Source organism: Mobula hypostoma, chromosome 7, assembly GCF_963921235.1.
Source record: "Mobula hypostoma chromosome 7, sMobHyp1.1, whole genome shotgun sequence".
Taxonomy (NCBI): Eukaryota; Metazoa; Chordata; class Chondrichthyes; order Myliobatiformes; family Myliobatidae; genus Mobula; species Mobula hypostoma.
In genome coordinates this window covers 34648533-34668529 of record NC_086103.1, presented here as the reverse complement: position 1 = coordinate 34668529, position 19997 = coordinate 34648533, and the positions used below count along the sequence as shown (strand labels likewise).

General features: G+C 40.3%; 1 protein-coding gene across 1 annotated transcript in view; it reads left to right on the top strand.

The window, feature by feature from the left end:
* The window catches only part of LOC134349230 (organic cation/carnitine transporter 2-like), a 91143-nt gene extending 72522 nt beyond the window's left edge, over positions 1 to 18621 (top strand). The window contains exons 8-10 of the mRNA XM_063053242.1: positions 8697 to 8870; positions 12864 to 12999; positions 16776 to 18621. Of these exons, the coding sequence (XP_062909312.1) occupies positions 8697 to 8870; positions 12864 to 12999; positions 16776 to 16866 (401 nt within the window). The 3' untranslated portion in view covers positions 16867 to 18621. The remainder of the gene's footprint in view (positions 1 to 8696; positions 8871 to 12863; positions 13000 to 16775) is intronic.
* The last annotated feature ends 1376 nt before the right edge of the window (positions 18622 to 19997 follow it).

Below are 19997 nucleotides of genomic sequence, written 5' to 3'. Positions count from 1 at the left end.
CCTGATGAAGGGTCTCGGCCTGAAACGTCGACTGCACCTCTTCCTACAGATGCTGCCTGGCCTGCTGCGTTCACCAGCAACTTTGATGTGTGTTGCAACAATTAGCCATGGATGGCAGTGGATGCAAACTCATTGAGTATATTTAAAGAGGACGTTGAAAGGTTCTTGATTAAACAGGGTGTCAAAGATTACTGAGAGAAGACAGAAGTCTGGGGTTGAGAGGGATAATAGATCAGCCATGGTGGAATGGTGGAGCAGACTCAATGAGTTGAATAGCTTAACTCTGAACCTATGTCTTATGGATAACGGAGGAAGAGATTAGAAATGATTGCAAGCAAACCCTGATTTTTAAAAAAGAAAACTTAAAGGGACATGGTTAAAGAAAACTTATGCTTGCACTAAAAGATTAGAGATTGCAGAGTTTCACAATTGTGATTTCTATAAGAATATTTCTTAAAAAATCAGAAATGTCCCTTATTTCTGGTCTGAGAAATTAATTATACATTCCACTGAATTTAATCTATACTTTTGATGTGTGTCACTAACTGAATTAGTGTTTTAGAAACTGATCCAGATCAATTGTAAACAAAATCATTCATTTTAATTTAAACACTTTGACACAAAGTAGTTTTTAACAAATTAGAGCAGCATTTCAAAAGTTCAGTTGATTATTACAGGATACTGTCCTTCAACAGTGTCAGAGAATGAAGGTTTCAAGGCCCACTTTCTCTTCATTTCGATTATTAGATCAGATTATGAGGACACTCAGTCCTCGTTTATTGTCAGTTAGAAATGCATACATTAAAAAATGATACAACGTTCCTCCAAATGATATCACAAAAAACCTTTTTCACTGTTTTCAGAAGTCACAAGACAAAATAAAACATGTCAGTCTTTTCAGTAAAAAAACTTTAATCTTTAATTCAAAATTTTCCCCCATGATCAATTGTACAAAGTCAAATGTCTAAAACATTACATTTCCAATCTCCCTTGCAATTTAGATACTTTGATCTCTTATAATGGTATAGAAACCTAAAAGGTAATAAATGCTAGGCTCTTCAGCAACCTGCAATTCTTAAAATATTAATTAAAAATCTACTGATTACTACTACAAAGAACAGTTGAACTCAGCTGAAACTGCATGAACTGACGTAAATTATTAATCTGGTTAGGAAGGTGGCTAATTTACAAGCAACAAGGAGCAAGTTAAATGGACAATTAAATATCCTATGTGATCAATTGTGACCCATTACCCAGGGATCAGTGATAGGGACATGGCTATTCTGGTATCCATTAACAATTTAGTTTTGCATCAGAACGGAATGCATCCATGTTTCCTGATGAGATACCACAGCTAGTGTGGTTTAAGACAAAATAATTTACAGATTATATGAATGAGTTAAAATGTAACAAATATTTATCCGGACTTAGCTTTGCTGAGTCTGCTCCGGATGTTGTTTTTGGTCCCACAGTCCTGCCGAATGACGCTGCCCAGGTAGGTGAATCTGCCGGTGCTGGAGAAATCGACGCCATATTCCTTGACCGCAGGAGGAGCCTCTACATTGAGGGTCATGGTCTCAGTCTTTATCTGGCTGGTTCTGTGTCTGGCCTATCCACCAAGGGTACATAGGTGCTGAGTTTTCTCTTTCTGGCGTGTGTGTGATAAGGTCTTCCACAAAGTGAAGGTCTTCTAAAGCATCTCTGCTTATCTTTCATTGTTTGCCTCATAACCCAGTCAATCTCCAGCATCAGCATCACCAACATCACACAGCCTTGCCTGAGTCCTGTCTTGCTTTCAAAGCTCATTTGCAGTCCCCCTATGTCTCAATGGCGGGGCATTGGGAGCAAGGGTGGACCCAAATGCAAGACACATCTTGTGAGGTTACTTAGGTTTAGTTTATTGTACGATACCAGGAAAGCCAGACAGAAGCAGGAAAAGCAAACAGGATAAGGACTCAGGACTACGACTAGGCTGGGACCAAAGGTCTGGGCTTGGACTCGGAATCGGCTCCCAGAACTAGAGGAGACATGAAGAGGCTAGGGTATGGACTCCGAGCCCGAGACTGGGCAAGGACCCAGTACCTGGGTCTTGCCTCAGGCTCGGACCCCAGAACCAGGCATGGACATGACATGGGCTAGGGAGAAGAGGGACATGGAAAACAGAGCCTCGGTCTCAGGAGAGCAGGTACATGGAACCGTGGACACATACACAGAACAGAGAGCTGGGACCCCTCTTTGGGAACAGGACATAGGGTCAGGACTCATACACAGAACAGAGAGCCGGGACCCCTCCTTGGGTACAGGACATACGGCCGGGACTCATGAACCTCCGCGGGGCAACGGCAAGATGGCCTGACTTACCCCACGGAGGTGAGGACAGGACAAGACAAGACAAGACATGACTCCCTGCGGGGCAACGGCAAGACTGCCTGTCTTACCCCATGGAGGCAAGGACAAGACAAGACAAGACAAACACAAATGAATACCAGACAGTACCTATCTAGCTCCAGTGATGGAACTAGATGGAAGTGCAGGCAGGGGCTGCAGACAAGGGCTAGAGGTGAGAGGGGCAGAGAAGGGATTCAGGCAAGGGGGTAGGACAGGAATCACAAGCTGCCAGGGCCAGGACTTGGACATGGTACTTGGACACCGCCAGGGCCAGGACATGGACGTGGTACTTGGACGCCACCAGAGCCAGGACGTGGACGTGGTACTTGGATGCCACCAGAGCCAGGACGTGGTGCTTGGAACCTCCGGGTAGTGCCGAGCTCTCGACTTGGCCCGGGAACAATAGACAGCGGCTCTTGATTCTCTCCGGCGGGTTAACTGACGGACCCACCTCAGTAAGGAAACTTTGCAGGCTCGCTTTGGCGAGGTAACTTGACAAGGTTGCTCCGGTGAGGAAAGGCGAATTAACGGCACTCGCTTCGGGCGGAGACTAAGTTTCCTCCGGCCAGATGACATCAGCACGCCGTACCTTGGTGACTTTGCAAACGCTCTCGCACCAAACGGCTGAAAGCCGGAGACTATAAACTACCGGTTCAGCCGAGTGTTAATGGCCTCTAATCACCAAAGTTGAGGAACACGGGAAAACAGGGAATCAATGGTCTGGATCGTAACATAAACAAGCTAAATTTAAAGGGACCCCGATCTGGACCGTGACACCCTACTGTGCAGGTGAAATTAGCACAGAAACTCTGGATAAGATGGACAGCTTTAGAAGGGATCTCGTACGATCTGAGGATATGCCAGAGACTCTCCCTGTGGATGCTATGAAAAGCCTTTTCAAAGTCCATGAAATTCCCCTACAGTTGAACTTTTCCCGATTAATAAACAACTTCCCTTATATCATAACTTTCCATTTAAATTGATTAATAATTATTTTTCATATTTTGGGATTAAAATTACTTGTAAATACAAAGATTTATTTAAGATTAACTTTTTACCATTAATAGACCATATTATTCAACTTTCATCTAAATGGTTTCCTTTATATTTAACTTTGATTGGTCGTATTAATGCAGTTAAGATGTTTTTTTTGCCAAAATTGTTATATATATTTCAAGCATTACCAATCTTTGTTCCAAAATCTTTTTTTGACAAAGTCGACTCTAAAATTTCTTCATTTATTTGGCAAAATAAAAACCCGAGACTGGGTAAAATACATTTACAGAAAGCTAAGAGAGATGGAGGCTTAGCATTACCTAATTTTAGATTTTATTATTGGGCAATTAATATTCAACATATGAAATTCTGGTTACTTCACCAGGATATACTATCCATTCCTAAATGGGTAGCATTGGAATTACAATCTGTTCAGGGTTATACACTTGGCTCTATTTTAGGTTCCTCTCTTCCTTTTGATTTGAAACGCCTTAAACAGGTGTCTAACCCGATAGTTAAATATACCTTACGTATTTGGTTTCAATTCAGAAAGTTTTTTGATCTTAATCAATTTGGGTTAGCGATTCCTATTTTAGGTAACATATTTTTTCCTCCCTCTTTTACGGATCGTGCTTTTCAAATTTGGAAGACTAAGGGTATTTCACCGTTTTTGGATTTATTTTTAGATGGTTCCCTTATGTCTTTTGAACAATTATCTAATAAATATAACTTATCAAGAATACATTTTTTTAGATATTTACAAGTTAGAAATTTCCTAAGTACTATACTTTCTTCCTTTCCAATGCTTCCTCCTACATACATTTTAGATACTATAATTAACCTTAATCCATGTCAGAAAGGTGCATCGGCTATGATTTATAATATTATTATGAAACTTAGGAAAGCTCCATTTGATAAGATTAGGGTAGATTGGGAACAGGAATTGGGGTTTATCATTTCTGTGGATGACTGGGGGCAGATTTTACTATTAGTCAATACTTCCTCTATCTGTGCTAAACATTCCCTAATTCAATTTAAAGTTGTTCATAGAGCACATATGTCCAAAGATAAATTTGTGCGCTTTTATTCTCATATTAATCCTTTTTGTGATAGATGTCCGGGGCAGATAGCCTCTTTAACTCATATGTTTTGGTCTTGCCCTACTCTGGAAACTTTTTGGAGAGACATTTTTAATATTATCTCCAAGGTATTGAATATAGATATCTCTCCTCACCCTATTACTGCTATCTTTGGACTACCTAAAATTTCCAGTAATCTTTCCCCTTCAGCCCGTAGAATGATTACATTTCTTACTTTAATGGTGAAAAGATGTATCTTACAACATTGGAAAGAGCTCAATGCTCCATCTACCTTTTTTTGGTTTTCTCAGACGATATTATGCTTGAATTTGGAGAAAATTAGAAGCAATCTTTATGACTCCTCATTTAAATTTGAACAGATCTGGAGATCTTTTATTCAATATTTTCATTTAATGTAATATATACCCTTCTTGTTTTTTTTACTGTTTGTAATGGAGGTCGGGATTGAGGACGTGATTTTAAGTTTTTTAACTCTGTTTGGTTTCAAGTTAGCCCATTGCTTTGCTTTGCTTTTAGTTAGTTGCACGGTGGGTTTTTTTTTGGGTTTTTTTTTTCCTTTTCTCTATTGATATATATATAAAAATTAGTATACTATCATGTTACCTTGGTACGTTATGTTTAAATTACATTGTTAGTATCATTTTTTTTGTATTAATATCTTCTGTAATTTTATTATATTTTAACAGTGTATTAGTGCCTATATGGCTTACCTTTTTGTATACTTATTCAATAAAAAGATTTAAAAAGAAAGAAATTCACCTACAGTTGTCTCTGCCACTGTGTGATGCTACGCAGTATGAAGATCTGGTTGACACAGGCTCTGTTTCTCCTGAAGCCAGTTGCTCTTTCCCCTTGCACACTTTGAAGACATCTGTAATCCATTGGACAATGACTTGCTGGGCATTGACAAAAGTGTGACGCCACACCAGTGTTGCAATCACTTAGTGCTCCTTTCTTGGGAATCCTAACAATAACTCCCTTTGTTCAGCATATGACCTGTCACATCCTGGAGTTTTGCTGTTTTTTGATGGTTTAATCACAGCAACGATCTCTTCTTTCTTGTATGGACCTGTCGAAGTCTTCTGCTGCCTCTTGTATGTCAGGTTCTTCATTTGATGGTGGTTTATTCAGTAATTCTATGAACTACTCTGTCCATTGTTCTTTGGTTTTTCTCAGATGTCAAAAGGAGACCATTCTTATCTCTCACAGGACCACTAGATCTGCCCTGGAACTTCCCTCATACCAATTTTGAAACCTTGTATATATTTCCCTGATCACCTCCATTGGCTGCTGCTTCAGCATCCTCTACAAGGTCTTCTATGTAAACTCTCTTAGTCCTTCTTCCAAATCTCTTCACTTTCTTGTTAGCTTAAGCGAATGCTAATTGAAGTTACACCTTAATTCGTGTTAACTTTGCATGAAACACTTTCTTCTTAATTTTCCATCTTTATTCTAAGGCTGACCATGTTTCCTTCTGTACCCATTTCTTCTTTTCAGCTCTGTATCCTAGACACGCCTTACTACTCGCCTTGAAGACTAAGGCAATCCATTTCCACATTTTGTCAATCTTGTCTACTGACACATCCTCGTCAAGGTCTTGCAAAGCCTGGAAATCTGTTCTTAAGCTGAATGGTGAAGGGAGATCCCTCACTGGTATCCTTGAGCTTTCAACATCAAAACATCTTTGTACATGTGGTCCCAGTGCTTCTCAACCTGAGTTTCATCACTGCGACAACAATGTGGTGATCACTTCCTGTATACAATACGCTGCTTACTTCACTATTACATCCTGCCAGGATTGTCTTCACATGCCATTGGTCATTAAATGGTCAAGCTGGTTCTTCTCACATCCATTGATGTGATCACCATGTAGGTTGTGAATTTCATGGTGTGGAACATGGATCCCTCCTATGACCAGATTGTTCATGGCAGAGGATTCTGCCATTCTTTCACCCTTGTTCCACATCCATGCATGCCCATGACCCTAGTGAAATGTGAGTTGTTATTTCCCACTTTGGCATTTAGATTTCCCATGAATATGATTAAGTCATGGCATAGTGTTAACTCTATCTCCAATTGCAGTTGTTCATAGAAGACACCCTTTTCTTCAATGTCACTGTTGTTCTGGAGCACAGCACTGGATCACTTGCTTCCCTCTCAGCCTGACTCTTATCAGCCTACTACTGATTGGTTTCCACTCCATCAAGCACTTCTCAAAGTCTTTCTTCAAAATGACAACTACACCACCATTTTCCTGACCATTTTCCTTTCCTGAGTATAAAACTGTTTCACTGGTTGCTGTCTTTAGTCTGCCAGACCCTGTCCATCTGCTTTCACTGACACCCAGTATATGCAGGTTGTATCAACGTATTTCTGCAGTTATTTATACTAGCGTGCCAATTTTGTACATGGGTCATACATCACAAAAACCAAGCTTGGTCTTGGTCTTGGCGGTGTGCTGGGCATCTGTCATCTTGCCAATAGCTTCTTTTCAGTTTTCACTACTGTCAGTCACGCAAATCCCAGGTGGAGACTCCGGAATACCCTTGCACACAGATATAGGATTCTTCATTGCTGTTTCTGTAATATTTTTTTATCTGGTCAGTGTTGCTGGCCCTGAGCAGAACGTCCAAACCTGGAGAACCAGTGGACTACTCTCATTCTGGTCTCCACCCTTTGACCTGTTTAGCAAGTGTGATCCTAACAAGATTTATGCACAAAGCCCTGACTTCAGCCAACATAGCTCTCTGGATCATTGAGGCACACAAGCCTCCAAACCCTTTGACAATGTTGTGGTCCTCTTGGAGGTACAGATGAAGCTTACCTTAATTAATACCATGGAACTAACACCCACGGGATATGGTTACCTTATGTTGTGAACTAAATCTATCCAACACCTCACTTCTTCCAGTTGTCCCAAACCGACTTCATCATCCAATGCTGTTGGCACATACCTGTGAGTCAATTCAACATTGCCTGCAACGTAAGAACAAGGTACGCATTGTGGCCACTTTATTAGTTACACTTATCAGGACTATCTAATCAGTCAATGATGTGGCAACAACTCAATGGATAAAAAAAACAAGCAGACATGGTCAGGAGGTTCAGTTGTTATTCAGAACAAACATCACAATGAGGAAGAAGAGTGATCTAAGTGATTGACCATGGAGTAGTTGATGGTGATAGGCAGGGCGGTTTGAAGCTGATGCTCTCCTGGGATTTTTATCTAGAGTTTACTTGTGTGAAAAACAACAAAAAAATCCATGATGAGAGATATTGAAGCTCTGGTAAGGAAAAAGAAGGAAGCGCACATTGTATTTACTTTAATGATATTAACTTTCACCTTCAGTGTGATGTTATGCACATTGGACAGTCAAACTAGGCTAGTGTTTATAGAGTGAATGGTAGTTTCTGACGAGTGCTGTGGAACAGAGCAACCTGTGAGGAGTACAAATCCACAGTTTGTGCGAATAAACTGTGGCGAAGAAGGCAGTTAGCATGCTGACCTTCATCAATCAGGGTAATGAGCTTAGGAGTGGGACATTATGTTGCAGTTATAAAGTAAATTTGTGGTGTGGCCCCAGTTGGAGAATTGTGTGCAATTTTGGTCATCCTGTTACAGGAAAAAAATTCAAACTGGAGAGAGTACAGAAGTGATATACAGGGATGCTGGCTAGATTATAAGGATACAGCTTGGGTTACAAGCAGAGGTTGGCTACACTAGATCTTTATTCTTTTGACAGCAGGAGAATGAGCAGTGACCTCATAAAAGTTTATAAAATCGTGAGGGGTATGGATAAGGTGGATGGTCAGTCTTTTCCCCAGGGCTGGAGAGCCCAAAACACAGATAGAAAAGGGTAGAAATTTAAAAGAAGTGTGAGAAGTAACTTCTTCACACAGAGGCAGTGAGTACCTGGAATGAGCTGCCAGAGGAAGTGATTGAGACAAGTACAGGTGCAACACTTAAGAGGTATTTTGGATAGGTACATGGAGGGGAGGCCTTAGGGGGTTGAGCTGAATGCTGTCAGCTGGGACTGGTTGGCATGCACCAGCTGGGCTGAAGGACTTGTTTCTGTGTTGCATTACTCTATGAATAGGTCAGAGGCATGTTTGCAGAAAATCTTCCTGTGTAACAAGCACATGGCAGGAGGTACAGACAGGAGTTTAGGAACCGATCTGCCTGATTATTTCTGGATTATTTATATATTTCAGGACTTACCACGGCACTGGTGATGAGTGGAAAACTTGCAACTACATGTGGCTTCTCCATGATCTACGTCTACACAGCTGAGCTGTACCCAACAGCAGTAAGAAATATGGGTGTTGGAGTCAGTTCAATGGCCAGCAGGATAGGCAGCATTGTCTCACCTTATGTTTTTCATCTTGGTAAGAAAATTGTTTGAAATTATCTACTGTTCATAGATTTAAAAAGAAGTGTCCCACCACCCCAACCTCCAGGCCGCGGACCGATACATTGCTGCGAAGCATGCAGCGGTAGCTGGAACGCACCCAGCACATCTTTAAGAGAAAAGCCCAAATAAACAAGCTAATTAATTAGGTGCCACCCAGCACGTAAATGGCAGCCCAGATCAGAGGCGATTTGGCAGCATCTAATTAATTAGCTTGTTTATTTCGGCTTTATTCTTAAAGATGTGCTGGGTGCGTCCCGGCTACCGCTGTACACCTGCGTGCTTCGCAGATCGGTATCGATCGGCGGCCTGGAGGTTGGGGTGGTGCAGTGGACCCCAACCTCCAACAACTCAGCCTAACACGCTGTCATCAGTGTGCTTGGTGCTGTCTTCACGATTCCGGTAAGTGATACTACACTGTACATACATTATTTCTACTTTATATAGGCTGTGTATTTTTATGCGTTATTTGGTATGATTTGGTAGCTTCATAGCTTTAAGGTTATGAGAGAGAGTGTTTCTGCCGAGAGCGCTTGCATTGTGTTTCTGCCAAAAGCGCTTGCGTGAGATTTTCGCTACGGTGGAGAGTGCAGCATTGATCGTAGAAAAGTACTTCTACTTTATATAGGCTGTGTATTTATCATATAATTCCTGCTTTTACTATATGTTACTGTTATTTTAGGTTTTATGTGTTATTTGGCATGATTTGGTAGTTTATTTTTTGGGTCTGCGAACGCTCACAAATTTGTCCCATATAACTGAATGGTAATTGCTTCTTCACTTTACGACATTCGGCTTATGAACCATTTCATAGGAATGTTCTACCTTTGGATGGCGGGGGAAATTTTACCACCAAGACAGAAGTGGTTTGTCAATGGAGTACCAGTGTCCCAGCTACTCTACTTGCCTTCACTGTTAGTGATGAAAAGCCGTCAATGGACAACCGAAGAAGAAGAAGAAGCATTTTATCACAGGCAAGGACAGATAGTCCTCTCAGACTTTGGGTCTGGACCCTGATTTTCTTTATATATAGTGGTGACATGCCTCCTTTTCACTGAAGATTGTCTGGATTTCCACAACTTTAGTTATCTTAGAAGGAGGCGAGAACAGCTGGATCCATCTGCACAGCTCCAAAGGAGCAGGAGAGTTTTTGTTTTAACTAGCCCCAGTAATCAAAACTCCAAACACCCCTAATCCATTGGCTTCGTTTTGTATACATCTTCAAAGATGAATTACTCCCTTTTGTTTTTGTTAACAGAAAATAGATGAAAATTGAAGAAAACAAAGTTCCCATGAAAGTTCTGAAAAGGTCTAAAATGATCATTGTTAGTAAAGAATATCTTCCAGCAACATTAAAAGTACCAAAATCAAAACAAATTTCAGTATTTTAAGGCTGTAACAAACAGCTGACCAAATAAATTATTGAATGTTAAGTGGATTTTGAGAAATTACTATCTGAAGTGTCTTGCTGAGGTGTTGACAGAAAAGCAAGGAATCAGATATAAACAGGGAAAGTGGATTTGTTTGCAGACAGAAAACTTTTTCTGAAATAATGGAGTGAAATTGAGATTCATTAGGTCTCAAAACTCAATAAAGAATAGATTTCTCTGGGAGTGGATGCAATAAGAGTTCACTGGTTTGAGAGCTCATTATGATGTATTATCAACTAGTATGTAAATATATTCTCTTAATTTTAAAAAATGAAAAACAATTTCCCTAGCTGAAGATTGCTAGAATTAAGGATCATAGTCTTAGACATGCGATCAACTATATTGGACTGAGAAGAGTTTTCTTCACTTAGAAGATCTTGAATGTTTGGAGTTTTCCTTTTTAATAGGCCATGGCTGCTCAGCCAATGAGTATATTCAAGGTTGAAGTCAATTGAACTGTTGGTGTTGAGACAGTGAAAGGACATGGAAGTGGAAGTGACAATGTCAAGCACTACTTGGTAGATTAGTAGGCCACCCTCAGAAGGCATGTGATCTACTCTTGCTACTGCTTTTTTTTAATGTTCACTTCTGTTTCTCATTGTGGAAATATAGGCAAGGAGAAACAATTTCTGCTGTTATGGATGTTGCTACTCTGCACAGATGACATCAGTAGACACTGAATAAAGTCATCGTAGCATATTGGCCATTGTGTAATAACACACATAATATCTGAAATCATGGTACTGTGTTATGACATGATCCATCCGTGCCAGCTTCTGAGGATTAGATGCTCTAACTCCCTAGAGTATGAATAGCTGGTGTGACACCCAATATCAATGATTCCTCCACCATGGGCTCACATCCCCATGGACTTTGTCATGGGTCTTCATCCTTCCACAGAGAAGACCATTACCATGGAAACTGAGGATTGTTTTTCAAGGGCCTGCAAATTCATCACTTTGGACAGACTTCTATCTGTGGGTGGAGACAGCCAAGACTGTCCTGCAGCAGGCCTTCAGGATCCATGGTTACCCAGTGGGCGTTACGTCGGATCGCGGTCCACAATTTGCATCATGCTTCTAGAGGGTATTTTGCAAACTGATTGGGACAACAGCGAGTCTTTCCCCTGGGTTTCACTCACAGTCCTATGGCCAGGCAGAGAGGATGAATCAAGTAATGCAATGTACCATAAGATGCCTGTCCTCTAAAATACCGTACGAGTGGTGAGACCATTTGATGTGGGCAGAGGTCACCGAAAACACTTCATGGCATTCGGCACATGGGATGTCTCCTTTCAAATGCCAATCTGGGTACTCTCTGCCACTCTTCCCTGAGCAGGAGGCAGAGGTTGTGGTTCCTGCAGCCAAACAGCTCATCCAGCATTGCAAGGAGAGATGCACTAGGGCCAGGGAGATTTTGTTAGCTTCTACCTGGAAGGCTAAGATAAAAGCTAACCACAAGAGAAGACAGTGACCAGTTTTGCAGCCTAGGCAACTGGTCTGGTGTTGAATCAGGGTTTGCCTCTCCAAGTGCAGTCCAGGAAATTGGCACCCAAGTTCATTGGACCCTTCAGGATTCTCAGGAAAGTGAACCTGGTGGCTTATACCTTGCAGATTCTGAAAACCCTCAAGATCAATCCCACTTTCCACACTTCCAAGTTAAAGCCTATGAACACCAGCTGTTAGCCCCAATACCATCAGCTCTGCCACCACCTAGGTTTGTTGATGGGGGGACAGGTTTTCACTGAGAGAGGAACTTTGGACTCACATACTTTTTGAGGTGTTCGGCAATATCTCATGGACTGGGAGGGATTTGGATCAGAGGAGAGGTGCTGGATGTCTGAAAGAGACATTTTGGATCAGGCTCTCATCCATGACTACAATCTTTATCTATCAGAGCAGCTAGATCCGTCAGGAGGCAGCATAGGGGAAGAGGTCCTGTTATGACATGCACCCATCCACACCAGCTTCCGAGGTTTGGACGCTTTAACTCCCCAGAGTATGGATAGTTGGCACGGCCCCTTTAAAGATTCAGGATGGTCCTGCTAATTGGCAATCGTGTTTTGGGCACCAAGGATTAAGCGTTTAAAGGGCACCTGAACTAAGGTTCGGTGCTCAATTATAAGCCAACTCATGATTTCATCTAGTGTTTGCTCTGTGCTCAGATTCTCGATCCAGTTTGATACCGTGTCTCAATCCTAGCCTCAGATACTCCAGCATTTGGGTCTAAGCCATCCTCATCTAGGACTCTCGTTACTGTCCTGTATAACTTGCTGTAAGGCCTTCTGCACTTTATGGCGAAATGAGAGTCTGTGGATTTGAGCCAGTTAGTAAATTTCAGATGAATTTTCCAGTTGCTCATTGGAAACAAACTGCCCTTTTTTATGGAATATATTGCAAGGGTTAAATACTAACTTGAAAATTAAAGTGCCTGCATTAAGGGTGTTTATTGACAACATGTGGTGAGGTAAGCTGAGTCCATTGTTCTGTGTGGATGTACACGTGTTCATATTATTAAAAAATATTTCTGTATTTTCACAGGTGTTTATGATAAGTTTTTGCCTTTTACTCTAATGGGAATTCTTACAGCATTCTTAGGACTTCTTGTTTTGTTGCTGCCTGAAACATTCAAAATCCCTCTCCCAGACACCTTTGAACAGATGCAAAATGTAAAGGGGTAAGTTGTAATAATAGTTTCTATTTTTCTCTCAGTTCTCTGCTCCAAACAGTTTACAGTACATTGGTATAATAATTTCAATGCACCAAATGTTACAAGGTGACTCTAACAAGATATTAAGAAACAATCTATCTTTACTTTTAAAGTTAAAATAACAAGAGTTGATTTAGACCATAAGACCATAAGACATAGGAGCAATTTTGACTATTTTGCCTGTCAAATCCGCTCTGCCATTCTATTTTGGCTGATTTATCATCCCTCTCAACCCCACTCTCCCACCTTCTTCCCGCAACCTTTGACACCCTAACTAATCAACATCTGTCAACCTGCTCTTTTGGATCTCCCCCTCCACCTCCCACTTTTAAATCTCTTACTGTAATATTGATGTGACTTGGACACCGCTGTAGATTGAATAACCATGTTTATTCAACAGACTTCCATTTTTACTTCTCTATGTCCTGATGTCATACGCACTCTGACACTATGAATACTCACAAAATACATTACATCCCCCTTCTCAATATTTTTTTTCTTTTTACAACACAGTGAATTACCAAAACAATGCCTCTAGGTATGCCCTTCTTACAGTGCAACAACCATAACATAAACTAAACAAAATCTTAACTTCTTGTACTGTATTCTGCATTGTATTGTACAATACTAACAGTAGTGTATTTTCTTTTACTAACATAGACTAATAAACCTTTTATTTCACACCTTGGAACTTATGTCATGTGTGATTTTGCCTCAAACTGTGTGAGACTGTCTAGTCTCTGTATCTAGCTGGAAGTTTGACTTGTCTCCCAGACCGTGTGTGATACAACTGTGACTGTGCTTGTCCTTCATCAATGTCAGTCTCTCCAGTGACCTCTGTGTCTTTGTAGTCTGCATCACTCTTGGTGTCGTCTGTTTTCATGTCTGTATCTGTGGAAATGTCCTGTGCATCTGTACATGGAAACTCCCTCTCGCCTGTCTTCAGCAGATGCTTCCTGTTCCTCCTGTAGACTCTTCCATCCAGCGTGTGAACTATGAAGGATCTTGGTTGCTGATGTCTGTTCACAAGCACAGCTGGTTGCCAAGTGCCTCCTCTCTGTACTCTGACATTTTCACCTGTATGCAGATCTGGCAACTGTCTTGTATGTCTGTCATAGTAGCTCTTTTGCTTTATTTGCTTGTCATGTACGTGAGCATTACCTTCAGGAGTCAGTAGAGTTGTGGATGTTGGCAGTTTGGACTTCAGACGACGTTCCATCAACAACTGCGCAGGAGAGAACCCCACACCCTCAATCGGTATGTTGCAGTATTCAAGCAGAGCAATGTAAGGGTCACCGTTGCTGCTTTGTGCCTTCTTGAGCATGTTCTTGACAGTTTGTACAGTTCTCGCTGCTTGTCCATCAGACTGAGCGTGCCTTGGACTGGTAACATGTTGAAATTCCCAGCTTTCTGAGAACCCTCTGAACTCACCACTGGCACATTGTGGACCATTGTCACTAACGACAATATCTGGAATACCATGTCTTGCGAATGTCGATTTCATTGTGGTAATGACACCTCGACTGGATGTGAAACTTAACTTGGTGATCTCTAGATATTTTGAATAGTAGTCCACACAAAGCAGATATTCTGCACCATTGTAGTGAAAGAGATCTGTGCCAATCTTCTCCCATGGTCTTCCTGGTAGTGGATGGGAAGCAGAGGCTCTCTTAGATTGCTGTTTTTGTTTTCATTACAGACAGCACACTGAGACACAATGTCCTCTATCTGAGTTGACATGCCTGGCCAATAGAGAATGTCCCTAGCTCTTTCTTTACATTTCACTATCCCCAGGTGTGACTCATGAATTCTTTTGAGCATTTCCTGTCTCATTTGGTTTGGTATGATGAGTTTTGCCGTTTTGAACATTAGTCCTGATGCATAGCTGATTTCCTCTTTAAATGTACAGTATTTCTGCATTTTTTTTGGAACATCTTTTCTTTCTGTTGGCCATCCATTCATTGTAATGTCTCTTAGCATTTGCATTTCACGATCATCTGCAGTCGCTTTCCTGAAGATGTTCAACTTCTCCTCAGAGATGGGTAGCTGAGGTGTAACCCAGTTGACCTCCAGCTCTCTTCCTAGCAACTCTTCCTTTTGCTCTTTGAGGCGAGCACGGCTCAAAGCATCAGCAACGTACAGTTCTTTTCCTGGCTTATAGGTGACTGTGAGAGTGTACCTCTGTAGCCTGAGAAGCATCCTTTGCAGCCTCATAGGAGCTTGGTGGAGTGGCTTTTTGAAGATGCTCTCAAGTGATCTGTGATCACTCTCAACCTGGATTTCTTTGCCATATACATATTGGTGGAACTTCTCACACCCATAAACTATGGCGAGTAATTCCTTCTCGATTTGAGCATATCGGCATTGACAGTCCGGAAGTGCTCATGATCCATACACCACAGGCCTCCCATCCTGCAGTATAACAGGTCCTATTCCCACCGTTTCACAGTTGTCACTCTCTTCAATTGCAAAAATATTCACTTATGACTTGGTATCAGGCAGTTCAACAGGACAATGTGTAGGTTATCTGGGAGTTGAATGAGAAGCTGCCACATTATCAGTGCCCATTTTCATTATGTTTGCAAACTGTCACTCCTCCTTCCAAAAAATTTATCGCAAAATTATTGCAAATTTATCTCAAACATTAGCCTCTCTCCTCCCTGAAAATCTTAGTTTCCTCATCCCGTCTCCATGAATGCCTGTTCTCTCATTGTAATTCTCATTATAATTTCCACAGTTCTCAGCTGTCACAGAATGTGGAGCATTTTAAAACACCAATCACTGCAACAATGACTGGTGTCCTTGTCCCCTTCCTCCTTACTACAGCTCAATTATTCTATTGTCTTCCCTTGAAGGCTCTCTTCAGCTTCATTCTACGATTGGACTCCTCTTTGACATGATACTTTAAAATTAACCTTCAGCAACAGGTTCTCACACACTCTGTGGAATTCCATCAGCATATAGACTTGGTGTTTCTCCCTTTCAGCTGCAGCGTTAATGTCAGTGGTGTCATCCTGATCTAACAGATTGATGACATCCTGTTACATGAGGAGGGTGGGAAATGGAATGCCAGCCAGAGATAACGGTCAGAGCAGAGTGAGGGAAACATGGAGGGACGAAGCTAGGGGACGAACCAGGACTCTATGATCCCCATTTAATTTTTAATTTATTATTTTCTTTATTGCTTTCTGTGGTTTGGGAACTATTTATAGCCAAAGCCATGGCAAGGGTTGATGTGTGTTTTGATTGTTCAGGATCCTTCAAATTCCACACTTGCTCAAACCTGGCCATTGGCTTCATTCCTTACAATACACCATCTTCCTCCAGAGTACATTATCCACTTTCACCCATCTTCCAGGGTGTTAATTCCAGACTAATGCACTCCTGGAAGTCCCATCAAATAAATTCTGCCTCCAGTTGTCCCACTTTCTGCAGTATTTTAATAATAATGTGGTCACTAATTGTGGTTCCTGCTTAATGAATTAAAACTGATGTTTCTGTGAACGACCATATGTGCAAAGTTTCCTTTACCATCTTTGACATGTGGCATGTTTTGCTAATGGAGTTCTTTGTCATAGTAATGTGTTTCTTTGTTAACATATATTGCCTGCCACAAGTCTTATAAAATAATGCCATTCTGAAATTATATACTATGTCACTGTATCAATCCATGGAATATGTTGGAAAGGGTTCAGTTAGCATTCATTCTTTATAACAATGTTTTCTTTTTGATTTGATTGTAGACTCAAATGTGGAAGTACGAGTAAAGGTCACATCAGGTCTTATAAAAAAGGAAAACCTGAACATAATGATCAAAACAATGAGGAAAATTAATCCAGCAACTGATCTGCAGCGGTACAGATGAACAATCACTTTCCCGGTTTACTCTGTATTGCAATGACATATATTGAAGAAACCAGAATGTAGTGATACAACCAGAATACTCAGGGATAAGTGTAAAACACACAGACCAACAGAATATCGCACAATTTAGATTTCTAGAAGATCCTCAATTTTATACTAGTTCACTTATAATTTTTGAGAACATGCTTTGTCAAGTTATTTTTACTATTTAAAAAATGTATCATTGGAGCATGCCAGCTACTCAGCTGCCTACCATTTCATCGCTGGCCACTTTTAATACCAGCTACCAGACTGAGGGTGTTAGCACTATCCTGATGTAGCTCAACAGCATGAGGTCACCCTGTATAAATCTGTCTCAATCACCAGCAAAACACTGCTCCTGAAGATGCCAGAACACTTAAGGGGAAGTTAGCGTGGCTGAAACTCAGCAGATCTTATATTCAGTTTACTTTAAAAAAGTAGTCACGTTCTTATGCTCCCAAAGCTGAAAACAAATGAGAGGGAGAGACTTGACCACTTAACTGTAGGCCCCTTTGAAATTTAAGCTTTTTTAAATAGAACAGTAATAATTACAAACTCCATTTGAGCACATAACACTCACTTAAAATCCATCAAATGAAGTGAAATTAACCCATACAAAATAACATTCTCTAGTTTCTCTTCAAAGAGAGTAATTTTGCTGTGAGGTAACAATTGCAGTTGATACTGTTTCCTATTTCTGAAAGACATTATTCCTGCTCCATTCCTCCATATGGAATCATAATTCCCATAGTTGAAATAAAATGGGAAATGCATCATTTGTGTCAAATACATGGAGAAAAGTTACAAAACAAATAGTTGTACATTAAGATATTTCTCAGCATAGTAGCTGAACAAGTGAGTATTCATCAATAAAATAACCCTGATTGAAATAGCATTTGGAGATAATAACTTGACAATGAAGAAATATAGTAATGTTCTGTAAACAGAATAAATTGCAAAGTAGCATTTAAGATGAATGCGCATAAGTCAAACTCAAGAATAGAGTTTCCCAATATCAGGGTATAAAGAGATACGGGTAACTTAGATTAGTTGGGTATAGGGATCTTAGATTTTTTTTCTCAGGTCGTTTCGGGGAATAAAGTTGGGTAGATGGTGAGCAGGTCATCAGTTAGTTGATTGAGGAATTTGAGCAGACAAGTGGTGATAGTATCAGCACGAAGAGGTTAACACATTCATGGATAAGGGTTCATAGAGGTGATATGCCTGCAAGTGAAAATACAGGAAGGAATGTTTGGAGCGATCCTCTAAAAATGATATAGTTATTCTGGCAATCTTGCATAATTGATTGTAAACTGTGAATGCAGAAGTTGATACTGGTTCAATGGCGCGTTTTACTGAAATAAAATGGGATCATTGTTATTAGTCATTACGGTTATTAAATCTACTTTTAGGGATTAGGTGTGAATAATGTAACTGAAATACTGGAATTTGTTTGCTCGTATACGAATAAATTATAGGATTTAAATATGTATTATGACATGTTCAAATCTGTTTTATCTGATATTTACTTTCTATATTTCTTTTCCTTCACCAACTATGGGCTTCATTGATGAGGCTGGTATTTATTGACCACTCCTACTTCCTCCTGAATTTGTCGTTAGATCATTCTGAGGTCACTTACTAGTCAATCGCACTGGTAAAAAATTACACAGTCTGGATAATACTGTTCTATTCGGCACATAATAGCTGCAACAGTTAAAACTGATTGTATGCATTATAATTATCATTGTATGTTGGAACTTAATACAAATAAACAGACCTAAGTTGCAAATTAGCTAAGATAGATCTGAATGGAAATAAAGTCTGAGGGACTCAATGCATCACCAATTTATTAATGTCCCAACAGAAAATGATTTGTCTCGTAAGAATAATTTAGATTTTGTTGCAGGTTATTCATGCAAATTTAAAGATAAATCCTATGGATACAAACACAAATTATCTTCAATACATTAAAACAATTTTTTTCTGACTCCAATAAAAGTAGACACTGAACTGACACATTATTTTCAATACTCTATGTGGTTACTGCTCAGGTTTTAACTGGATGGGAACTTGCCCCCTACAAGTACAAATCAAATGGTTTCTATACAATCTGATATTTGCTAATTCAAAAATTAAATTTGGGGAACCTTTCAATATGACAAGATTCAATTCCACATAAAAGTTCAACACCATTTTCTTTCAATTTAATGGGTTGGCACTGGGTCCCAATCAGTGATTCAGTTCAGTGTTGCTATTTTGGGTACAGAAGGCCTTATTTAAACACTGGATAACTGAATCATGACTGACATTAACTAATTTTTTGACAAACAGTCCTGAGTACAAAGTCGTAGTGATGTTCTGTTATGTTGCCAACCTTATGTTGGGTCAACCTTCCATTTGTCTCCATGCTGCATGAATATAATCAGCCAAAACTGATACACCTAGAAAGTTTCAGTACAGTATATGATTTGTCACTGCTTTCTTTTTGTTAGTGCTCTTCTTCATAATTGCCATTATTTGTTATTTACTACATGATCTTGCTGTATGCATTCCAGCATTATGTCAACAGCTGATGGCAGGTTAACTGGTTTACAGTTCTCCGTATCTTCTCTCACCTCCTAAAGAGCAATATTGCTCTACCCCAATCTGTTGGGAAGGTTCCAAAGGATTATTATTTCACGTCTATGGAGTAGCCTGAGCCCAGACTGTTAGGGGCAATCACTATGTTTTGTACTTGTTGCAGTGGAAGGAACATCATTAATGAAATGGTTGAAGATGGTTGTACTGAGGGTACTGAGAAACTACTGTGGTGATATCCTGGAATTCAGATAGTAAAAGGAAGATACTGGTAAAACTCAACAGATCAGACTGCTTCTGTTGCTGACTGACTCAGTGCTATGCGGGAAATTCCTTGTTATTGGTTCTGATTCTAGAGATACCATAACTAGTCTATTCACCTCTCTTTCCAAGAATTGAAATTCACCATGTTTGAAATCCTTGACCTTAGGTCAAGAACACAATGCATTGTTATTAGCTAATGACTACATTGAATATGGGATTGTGGATCCCATATGAAG